Here is a 12,234-nt window from a genome sequence, read left to right on the forward strand (position 1 = left end):
AGGCAGCTGTAAGAATTGATACAATAGTTGCTGACACTACAAAGATGCTGCTGAGAAATGTATCAACTAAATATTGCAAAATTGTAACAGTTTAGAGTCTGAGCCTGGATTACTGAGCTGCCAGACAAACACAAAAATTTAATTTTAAACTTAGATTTTGAAAAAATGGTAAAAAATGGAAAGTAATTGAAAAAAAACTTTATTTCTGGTGAATAATGTGAAACAATTGCATTGAAAAAAAGTGTTTGGAAGGTGAACAACCCCTTTAAAGCACAATGTAGCAACATTCATAATTTCTAAACCAGAATCCTTGCCCAGCCATTGACTGTGTGATTACAGCTTTACCTATAAAATATTACAAATAATGGTTCCGCACAATATTTCATGCATTGATCTCACACGGTTACTTACTTGTTTTGCATCATGTTCATTATAATCCAGTCGAAAGGGTAAACGTTTTTTCCAATGAGGTTCTTGAACATAATGAACGTCTCCATCAGAAAGTCCTAAAACCCAGAGAAATGCATGAATTTCAAGGGTACAATCAAGGTAATGTCAAGGTAAAATCCTGGTATTGTTGCAAAAGGCACAGAATTTTAATCCTGTTGGGTTTTAATAGGCTTTTACCTACAGAACTGTAATTTCTATTGGCCTTAGATTTTTTTCAAATGGGGGAAGAAGACTGGCCCGGCGGGACACCGGGAAAAAACCCCGTGGGCTCGATCCTCATGGGCCCCCGCTGGGCCAGACCCCCTCTCCCGATGTTCGGATTGTAGATAGGGCCACAGTAGGGGGACCAGAAGGGGACCCTGGACAACAGTCCCGGTGGGCCCCGGGCCCACCAGTCCGACCCTGTATGGGACCTGTTATCCAGAATGCTCGGGATCAGCGGTTTTTAGGATAACAGATCTTTCCATAATTTGGATTTTCATACCTTAAGTCTACTAGACAATCACTTAAAAATTAAATAAACCCAATAGGCTGGTTTTGCTTCCAATAAGGATTAATTATATCTTAGTTGGGATCAAGTACAAGCTACTGTTTTATTATTACCGAGAAAAAGGAAATCATTTTTAAAAATGTGTATTTTAAAATGGAGTCTATGGGACAAGGCCTTCCCGTAATTCCAGACTTTGAACATGCACATGGTTCACATACAGTGATAGGGAATGGAAGCCCATGTCACTGTATTCCACAGGTCATTAATAAACACTGGGCAAATTGGCACATAGGCAGAAGCCCATAGCAACCAGCCAGCAAGTGTCATTTATTTCAGCCAGCTGCAGATTAAACAGTGAAAAGAAAAATTTTGATTGGTCACCATCGGTTACTGCCCAGGGGCAAAATTGCTCAGTGTTTATAAATAAGTCCAAACCTGTGCATTTTCAATAAGTTCGGTGTTCTAAGCACACTTTTTTCTTTTGTAGGGGAAGCATAAATGTTAAAGCCTAGTGATACAGGTATGGGACCTGTTATCCAGAAAGCTCGGGACCTAGGGTTGTCTGGATAATGGATCTTTCTGTAATTTGGATCTTTGTACCTTAAGTCTACTAGAAAATCATGTAAACAATAAATAAACCCAATAGGCTGGTTTTGCCTCCAATAAGGATAATTTATATCTTAGTTGGGATCAAGCACAAGCTACTGTTTTATTATTATATTATCATTCAGCAATAAATAGGACACTGTAAAACCTACCACAACATCAGTCCTCATTTTTCCAAATGTCTTTATAAGATGCCCGTAGTGGTAGTCTTCCATTTGCCTTAAAATCCCGGTCATCGAAGCGACAAAGTTACCCTAAAATACAGAAAAAAATAAATATTTGTATTCATGTTGATCTTCAAAATATTAGAGGTTTCCTGAGAGGAAGACTAAAGGCAACAGGACAGTATATAGAAGTTAGGATTTAAAAGAGCGCATTGATCACCAGGAACAAGGAAATAAATTGGCTAGATATTGTTATAAGTAAATGGTTAAAAACTTCACAGGTCATGAATGTATTTTTGCAGAGAGATTTCACAGTTTTATTTACTGATTTTTCTTTTATTAAATACATATAAAATGCCCTTGCTCATGGCTTGTTCCTAGAGTATAGATATCCAGGGTTATTCCAACGTCAGCACAACCGACCTTGTACATTGATTTTTGAACACTTAAAGGACATGTAAAGCCTACATTTTCCTACCATGTATATAAGTTGAACATATCTTCCCCAGCCAAGCCACATCATTTGCACTGCATATACCCCTCCATTTGCCAGCGCCATCACATTTTCCTACAACAAATAGCAGCTTTAACCCGGTGGCCATTTTCCCTCTGACACATCATCAGTAACACTGAGAAATGTATGCTGTAAAGTTCATGCAATGCAGAATGCAGGTTTACACAGGCACAACATAGTTGGATAAAGTTCTGTTGGGGTCGAGAACTATAATGGTTAAGCTGAGCTCAGGAGCGGTGGTTGGGAGAAAACAAATATGATCAGACAGCTAGAGTTGCTATGAGAACCAGCAATGCTATCTCTTCATTGGCTGTTAGACTGGAGGGTGTGTTTAGTAATCTGAGCTGAGAAGAACTGAGCATGCTCATGAGCCAACAGCTCAAGTAAATTCCTGAGGGATGGGGCAGAGTGGGTTAGAGGAGGAGAAGGAATTCTAAGTGATTAAAAGGGACCTAAAGTCTAAAATAGAATAATGCTAGAAATGGAGTATTTTGGATACAAAACATAAACATGAACTTACTGCACCAGAAGACCAATTAAACTAATTATTTATGCTTTCAAAGTTGGCCACAGGAGGTAACTATGTTAAACATCTTTGCAAGACCAAGACCTTGCACATGCTCAGTGTAGTCTGGATTTCAGTTGGGAGGTTAAGCTTAGGGATCGTCATAAATTATCAAAACCGCACAAGTCAATTAATATCTGCCATAGAAGCTGATACAGCAAGACGGATTAATAATCATTATATACAGACTGCACTGGATCTGCGAATACAAGTGTCTACACAGTCGCCAGCTGCTCTACAGGGAAACAAAAAATAGCTGCTTTAAATCAGGGAAGTAAGGTGGGGGGCTCCCCAATACCATTTGATAGTATGATCAGTTTCCCAGCAGAGCAGTTAGGGACCGTGTGAAGTTTCCTATCTGAAGCTGTCAGAACAAGTAAAATGAAGGGGGAATTTCACTGCATACAGTCAGGTTTCTTATAGAAACGGTACACATTTGTTAATTATAGCATATTGGAGATAGATTTCTTTTTCATTAAAGAAAGTAAAAATGGGATTTTATTTTTTTGCCTTTACATCCCCTTTAAGGGGATGCTGCAGCCTTACTGTTAACACTTTAGAAGACATAGTGGCAGGTATCTAAAGATTTCAAAGAGGCTGTTCACTGATTAAATGTGTGTGTGTGTGGGGGGGCAGTGTCTTACAGGCCCACCGGGATACCAGGAAAACTCCCGGTGGGCCCAGGTGTCAGGGGGCCCTCCTACTTCTAAACATTTGGCATATTTCATGGCCATTCCCTATTTCTATGAGAATAAAGAGGCTAAATAGATGGAAAAATAGGTTATAGTATGTAAAGAAAAGAGACTAGGAGAATAGAGGTTGAGTGAGCAGAGGAAGAAAATAATACTTAGAGTGGGCCCCTGGTCTAATGGTTTTTAGTGGTGTCCCAGTCCGACACTGTGTGGGGGGGGGGAGTTTACATGTCCTTTAAGAAGCACTAGATGACCATTTGGTCTAAAAGGAGCCATACAAAGAAATGGATATAAACTGTACAAGGGGCAGCATTTCTATTGTTATCGTTTAGGCCAGAAGGCTGGAACAGTAGAAGTGTAGAGGAGCTGCAGTTTTTTTTTGCCACCAATGTGCCATACACTATCCCATATAGTGCCTCGGTAGATCCAATTTTCAGATACAGTATGCTCAGTTAATGTGGATATGCGTCGCGATTGTGTACATGTATGGAAAGTTTTAGAACCAACTCCTTGATGCTGGTGGGTACATTTTACTACTGTTTAAACACAGGTGAACAAGAAGAACCCTCAGCCATCCAGACAGAATGCCTTTGCAAAATGTTTGTCCCAAAAACATAAATTATTCTATTGTATCAGTGATCCGGAAACATGTCGTTATCCAGAAAGCTCAGAAGTACAGAAAGACTGTCTCCCATAGACTCCTTCTTATACAAATTTTAAAAAATCCTCTTTCTCTGTTATAAAAAAAATCATCTTTCTCTGTTATAATAAAACTGCACCTTGTCCTTGATCCCATCTAAGATATAACAGATCTGTATTGGAAGCAAAACCAGCCTATTGGATTTATTTAAGCTTTACATGACTTTACAAAACTAAGATCCAATTACGGAAATATCAGTTATCTGGAAAATCCCAAGTTGTGATCATTCTGGATAACAGGTCCCATACCTGTACTTCTAAAAGTCAAAAATACTATCCACAATGTGGGTGTTTCCCCCTTACAGGCCAGGAGAAATCATGAATGTAATCACTGGGAATCCTTAAAATACAGACAAAAGAAGTGCTAACACCTTAGGCCAGAGACACAAGCTCAGATTTGGTGAGATTTAGTCGCCCCGCGACAAATCACCTCTTTTCGGGGTGACTAATCTCCCACAAACTGCCTCCCGTCGGCTAGAGTCTAAATTGCTGGTGGGATGGCACTCGGATTGCTAATTTTTCCAAGTCGCCAAGTTTTCTCATGAGGCAACTTCGGAAAACTAAACTCTCCGAGTGTCATCCTGCCGGCGATTTACATTTGAGCCGCCGGGAGGCAGTTTGGGGAGATTAGTCGCCCCAAAGAAGAGGAGATTTGTTTCTGGGCGACTAATCTCCCCGAATCTGAGCATCTGTCTCTGCCCTTAAAGGGATCCTGTCATCGGAAAACATGTTTTTTTCCAAACACATCTGTTAATAGTGCTGCCCCAGCAGAATTCTGCACTGAAATCCATTTCTCAAAAGAGCAAACAGATTTGTTTATATTTAATTTGGAAATCTGACATGGGGCTAGACATTTTGTCAATTTCCCAGCTGCCCCTGGTCTTGTGCCTGCACTTTAGGAGAGAAATGCTTTCTGGCAGGCTGCTGTTTTTCCTTCTTAATGTAACTGAATGTGTCTCAGTGGGACATGGGTTTTTGCTATTGAGTGTTGTTCTTAGATCTACCAGGCAGCTGTTATCTTGTGTTAGGGAGCTGTTATCTGGTTACCTTCCCATTGTTTTTTTGTTTGGCTGCTGGGGGGGGGGGGGGGGGAAGGGATGATATCACTCCAACTTGCAGTACAGCAGTAAATAGTGATTGAAGTTTATTAGAGCACAAGTCACATGACTTGGTGCAGCTAGGAAATTGACAATATGTCTAGCCCCATGTCAGATTTCAAAATTAAATATAAACAAATCTGTTTGCTCTTTTGAGAAATGGATTTCAGTGCAGAATTCTGCTGGAGCAGCACTATTATCTGATTTATTTTGAAAAAAAAATTTTTTTCCCATGACAGTATCCCTTTAATGTTTCCTGTATTTTTACAATGCAGGCGATTTCAGGTGGACACCAAGATATTGGTTTACTTATTAAAAGCATTATGAACAGTGACACGGGCAATTTAAAGAAAATACATGTTTTCTAGTCGAGATAAAGAAGAACATTTGTCTTCATCATGAGCCAAACAAGCGCTTGCATTCCGCACATTTTTGGTTGGAACATTAAGCCTCTCCTAATAAATACATATACTGTATTCTATCAGTCACTCCTGGTGAAATGCATTAGCCTGCGTTGCAAGTCATGTCTGATTGCCATAATCATCAATCAAAACATGTTACAAAGGTTAAGACAAAAACTGCAAAATACATCAGCGAGAGGCAGAGAAATCATTCAGTATGCATGTCGTTTGGGTCCCGAGTAGCATAAAAACCCATTGCTGCTAACAGGCTTTTCATAGAATCTGAAGGAACATTATGCTCAAGTACTCTCCACTGGTCAGTGCACAGCAGATTGGAATCAAAGTTATTATTGTGCCATATCAGAGTCTGAGCAGCATTTAAAGTGATTCTGACACGGCTTCCTTATGTTTTCCACAACAGGCCATCAATCTGCATTATTACGCCAAGAAGTGGTTGTTTTAAATGTTACTGTGCTAATGCCCGGCTTTTCACTGCGATGCAGACTCAAAGCATTTCTACATGGTCATTGTTTCCTTAGCACGGGACCTCTTGAAGGAATTATTCAGTGTAAAAATAAAAACTGGGTAAAAAGATAGGCTGTGCAAAATAAAAAATGATTCTAATATAGTAAGGCAAAAATGTAATGTATAAAGGCTGGAGTGACTGGATGTCTAACATAATAGAACACTACTACCCATGTGGCCCCTCCTAAATTCACTAATTGGTTAATGCCTGGTAACCAATCAGTGATATATATATATATATATATATATATATTTATATATATATATATATACACATATATATATATATATATATATATATACTGTAGATATATATATATATATATATACTGTAGATATATATATATATATATACTGTAGAGATATATATATATATATATATATATATATATACACACACACACACAGTAAAACCCCAATTTTAAAAAACTTTCAAAATTTCAAATCAGGGAAAAGTATTTAAGTGGGACCACAAAACAACAATGGAAAATGATGGAAAACTTGAAGAAAATCAGGGGATGTAAAATTGAGGTTTCACTGTGTATATATTAGGGATGCACTGAATCCATTATTTTGGATTCGGCCGGACTGCCGAATCCATTGCCAAATACCGAATCCTAATTTGAATATGCATATGCAAATTAGTGGTGGGAAGGGGAAACATTTTTTACGTCCTTGTTTTGTGACAAAAAGTCACGCAATTCCCCCCCCCACATCTAATTTGCATATGCAAATTAGGATTCGGTTTGGTATTTGGCTGGGAAGAAGGATTCACCCGAATCTAAATCCTGCTGAAAAAGGACGAATTCCAAACCTAAACCTGTATTCGATGCATCCCTAGTATGTGTGTGTGTGTGTATATATATATATATATATATATATATATATATATATATATATATATATATATAGTTGTGTGTGCATCAATTTCATGGACTTTTCTGGAGAAGGGGATTCAGGATTTGGTAGAACCCTGATTAGCAGTGTTCGGTGCATCCCTACACTTTAACATTTGTTTGCCTAGATTTTCAACATAAATATTTGTAATAATCTTTGCTAGGACTTGTCTACTCAAGTAGACATCATCTTTCTCTGTTGTGTTAGTGCCCTATAAGATTGGAGTATGGCTAAAAACAACACGCACCTGTTCTTTATTATTGCATATTCGTCCAGAAAAGTTATAGAAATTATTATTATGCAAAATTCAGACAAAAAAAGTAAGTACAAGCTTTAGCTGTAATTATCATTTTACGCTACAAATACCTTCTCTGAAGGATGAACGGTTTAGGCAAAAAAAAAAAAAGATTAACCTCAAAATCAATGCAATCCAAATCTGACAGAAGCTTGTATTTGAATATTTAAATTGAGGATTTTAGGAATTTGCTTCAGCTCTTATGTTAAGAAGCAAAGATTTACTTATTAAGTGTACACACTGCTACAATGCCGTATTAAAACTTAGAAACGACCAAATGCAGACCATGAATAATGAATTACAGTTTAAAATATCTGAAATCGTAATTAAAATGTAATGATATGCCATACACGATGAGCGGAAGCTATGGCTTTTAGTGCGTTTCCTGAGGATTTTGAATTTATGTTTTGAATTTATTTTTGCATAAATGTAGTCAATGCAAAATGCTTATGTCCCTGGGAGTTGTGAAAAGGTAACTAAAGTCCCGCACAAATGATGACTGAAAGTAGCCGTAGGGTTAGTTTTCCCATCCCCCACCTGCCTTCCCTCCACTCCACAATAGTACAAGCTATAACACTACATTTATTCTGCAGAATGCTTTACAATACCCGAGTATAACAGCTATAGAAGCTGTTTGTTTGTTTAGGATAGCAGCTGCCATATTAGCTTGGTGTGACATCACTTCCTGCTTGAGTCTCTCCCTGCTCACTCATAGCTCTGGGCTCCGATTACAGCAGGGAGGGCGGGAAAGGGAGGGAGAGAGGAGCAAACTGAGCATGCTCAAGCCCTAGCCCTGGAAGTTTCTGCTGAAAACTGGAAGTCTGATACAGAAGCCCATAGACGGAAAGAAATGTGTTTTTTTCTTTTGAAAGAAGACTCAAAACAGCATTACTTTGAGGGGTTACTTGTGTTATATAGAAATTTCTGATTCTACCATTTGTTTGTCCACACCCCCTAATTACCGTGTTCATTTTACAAAATGTGGCAGGTTATGAAACTTTGAACACATTGCTGTTTTTTTTTTTCCAGTTATTACAGTTTAGCTAACAAAGGTGAATTGCTAATATATTGCTCTTATATCGTTACAATGACTTATTTGCTTATCTCAAAATTGTTACAAAAGTTTCCAAGTGCACCTGGTGGCTGGGCTTTCTGCCAAAAGCCAATTAAGTTAGAAACATTGTTTATTTTTCTGGCTGTTCAGTGCAGAGAAAAACAGGAATTTCCAGTCCAGGGGACTCCGGGTTTAGTACGAGGGACTGCGGGTTGAGCTGTCAAAAGAGGGACTGTCCCTCTAAAAATGGGACAGTTGGGAGGTATGCATCATAGATGCTGATGCTGCAGGGCTGATTATTAAATTTTGATGCAAATTGCATTGGTTTCTGAGCTGCCATGTAATGTGACTCTGAATTAATTACTAACCAGCCTTGTACTGTGACTTTTATACATACAGTATATAGTATATTGTGAGACGGTCCCTAAGATCAACAGCACAGCTCAGTGGTTATACTGGCAGATACATTAGATAGTTTCAAGAAAGGTCTGGATGCTGTTTAAGCAAAGGGAAGAAATACAACGTTAACAGAATTTATTTCTTACTACAAAGTTGATCCAGGGACCGGTCCTTTTGCCCTCTAGGAGTCTGGATGGATTTTAACGGTGTTAAATCCCCAAACATAAAATATATTGCACATCACAGGGGAGGTACAATAATGCCGGACATAAAATATAAGCATGTTAGACATCCCAGTGGAGTGCAATGATTATATATAAAGGCATGAAGCTGCAGGCAAAGTGATACAGTATACAGTTCAATGAACTTCATTTCTTACTAATTTCAATATGTCATTTCAAACAATGTCCTGATTTTGGTTTACTAAAAATTGGGAGTAGCTTGGAAAATAATTAGTAAATCAAAATTATTTGTTTTTTTTTTAACTTTAAAGGGGTTGTTCACCTTCAAACAACTAGTTGGTTTCAGATAGATCACCAGAAATAACTTTTTCCAATGACTTTCTATTCTCTATGTGTGACGGTTTTTCTAATATTGAAGAGTAAAGTGTAATTTCTCTCCTTCTGTAGCAGCTCTGGGAGGGGGGGTTGCTGACCCTATAAACTGTTCTAAATTGATACATTTAGTTGATACATTTCTTATCTTTGTCCCTGCTGAGCAGAATCTCTGGGTTTCATAACAAACAGCTGTTAGAATTGATACACTAGTTGCTAATACTCCAGAGATGCTGCTGAGAAATGGATCAACTAATGTTGTAAAATTGTAACAGTTCAGAATCTTCCCCTGAATTACTGAGCTGCCAGACTCAAACACCAGAGACAGGGACATTTCTGTGTTTTTTTCCAGTTATTACAGTTTTGCTAATAAAGGTGAGTTGCCCTTTAAGTCAGTTTCCAAAGAGACCTCCTTATCTTAAAGTGTTACAATAGTTTCTTTGCTTATCTTAAATTGTTACGCATGTATCTTAAAAGGCATCTGTCACGCAGACACAAAAAGCTGTATAATAAAAGTCCTTTTCAAATTAAACATGAAATCAAATTTCTATTGTTTATTAAAGCATTCATAGCTGTTGTAAGCTCATTTAAACATCTCAGCTGTCAATCAAATATTGTCTGCCCCTCCTCTATGCCTTAGGCAGACAATTACTTTCACTTTCCATTCAGCACTTCCCAGATGTCACTGCTCTCCCCACATTCCCCCTGTTCTCTTCACCATTTAATTGTGTAGCCAGGGCATGGGGATGGACATCAGGTCCCCCATTCTGGTGCACAAACAAGATTCTGAGATGATACAAGGCTTGTCTTAATAACAATGTCCACAAAATGGCTCCTGCCTGCTTGTTATAATTATGAATTCCCAGACTGAAGGAAGCAAGATTCAAATAATTTATACAGTGTAATTAAAGTTCATTTTGCTTGACTAATGTGATAAAATAGGATTTTTAATAATTTTTTTGGGTGATGGTTCCCCTTTAAGTGCTCCTGGAACATATTCTGGGCTCTCTGCCAAAAGCCAGAAAGTTAGAAACTTTGTATCTTTTTCTGGCTGTTCAGTGCAGGAGGTCAAAAAGAAAGTCGGGACATTTCAGTCACGATCCAGGACTGTGGGTTGATTCATTTTCAAAAATTTAGATTATTTGGATAAAATGGAGTCTATGGGAGACGACCATTCAGTAATTTGGAGCTTTCGGGATAACGGATCCCATACCTGTACTGGAATCAGTTATTTGATTGAACTCTAAGTAGGGATGGGCGAATTTTTTCGCCTTGTTTCGCCGAAAAAATGACGCCCATAGACTTTTTTTGACGCCCATAGACGGGTCAAATTCGCCCATCCCTAACTCTAAGTCATCTGCTAGGAAATAAAGCCCCCCTTATTATATTATTAGATCTAACTGTCAATGACTATCTGACCCAACTGCTGCATGAAGACAGAATGAAGAGAAACAGAAGAGAGGAACAGTGAAGATAAACTAGATTATTTCAGAAACAATGCAGAATATTTCATTGATTGTATTTACAAAGTTTCGTATTTCAGTATGACAAAATTTAATATTAAATAAAGAGTAAGATATATCAGAAAACCATCTCAGCAAAAGCCACATTCTTATAGCCAGTGGGAGAGCTATAAAATAAAGTGCTTATAAAACAATTAAAATAAGAACGAGGGTTTGATTGTGGAGGTGCTCTATATTCATGGCACATCGAGAGAACACACAAACAGATGAAGCTCTTCTGGGATTAGTCGAGCCCATCAAACTGCCATACACACATGAATCCAGCAGAAGACAGATGTCAGGGCCTCGGAGCATTAACTACTGGGTTATATTTGGAAAATATGTTTTAGGCAAAACCACAGTATAGGAACGCAGGATAAATCTGTTTCGTATCATTCAGCACCTTGTCCTATTTTACACCCCTGTACAGCTCCGAACAGCTGATCTGGACAGAAATTTGAAAATGAAATATGGACAGAAATTCGGGGGAGAGGAAACCTTCCTGAGGATCTCACTGGAAATATGATGGTACGTGTTATAAAAAAACATTTACTATTACGAATGCATAATGTTTTTCTATACAGATATGGGACCGATTATCCAGAATGCTCCGGACCTAGGATTTCCGGATATTGGATCTCCATACCGTATGTCTACTAAACATTATAAACATTAATCAAAACTAGGGATGCACTGAATCCACTATTTTGGATTCGGCCGAACCCCTGAATCCTTCGCAAAAGATTCGGCCGAATACCGAACAGAATCCTAATTCGCATATGCAAATTGGGGTGGGAAGGGGAAAACATGTAAATGCACAGTAAGTGAATAAAATAGGGATTGATGCACCGAATCCACTATTTTGGATTCAGCGGAACCTCTGAATCCTTCGCGAAAGATTCGGCCGAATACCGAATCCTAATTTGTATATGCAAATGGGAAGGGGAAAACAATTTGTACTTCCTTGTTGTGTCGTGATTTCCCTCCCTGCCCTTAATTTGCATATGAACATTAGGATTCATTTCGGCCAGTTAGAAGGATTCGGCCGAACACGAATCCTGCTGAAAAAGGCCGAATCCCGAACCGAATCCTGGATTCGGTGCAACCCTAGAATAAAAAGCATCATGTCTATTTGGGATACTGCATTGAGGAAACATCATTCCGTAGAATAAGATTAGAAACACACAGCGAGTAAAAATCAGGCTAATCCCTAATGAAGCAACAACTTACCCCATCAATTTAAGAGCAATACAGGCGTGGGAACCGTTATCCGGAAACCAATTATCCAGAAAGCCAATAGACTCCGTTTTATCAGAATGATCCAAATTAT

General features: G+C 38.4%; 1 protein-coding gene across 2 annotated transcripts in view; it reads right to left on the minus strand.

Moving 5' to 3' along the window:
- Nucleotides 1-12,234, minus strand: part of dock1.L (dedicator of cytokinesis 1 L homeolog) — a 269,367-nt gene that overhangs the window by 100,073 nt on the left and 157,060 nt on the right. For both annotated transcript variants that reach the window (XM_041568646.1, XM_018225171.2), the window contains exons 28-29: nucleotides 1,699-1,800; nucleotides 412-506 (exon numbers count right to left, since the gene is read on the minus strand). In XM_041568646.1, the coding sequence (XP_041424580.1) occupies nucleotides 412-506; nucleotides 1,699-1,800 (197 nt within the window). The remainder of the gene's footprint in view (nucleotides 1-411; nucleotides 507-1,698; nucleotides 1,801-12,234) is intronic.

This window comes from Xenopus laevis, chromosome 7L, assembly GCF_017654675.1.
Source record: "Xenopus laevis strain J_2021 chromosome 7L, Xenopus_laevis_v10.1, whole genome shotgun sequence".
Classification (NCBI taxonomy): Eukaryota; Metazoa; Chordata; class Amphibia; order Anura; family Pipidae; genus Xenopus; species Xenopus laevis.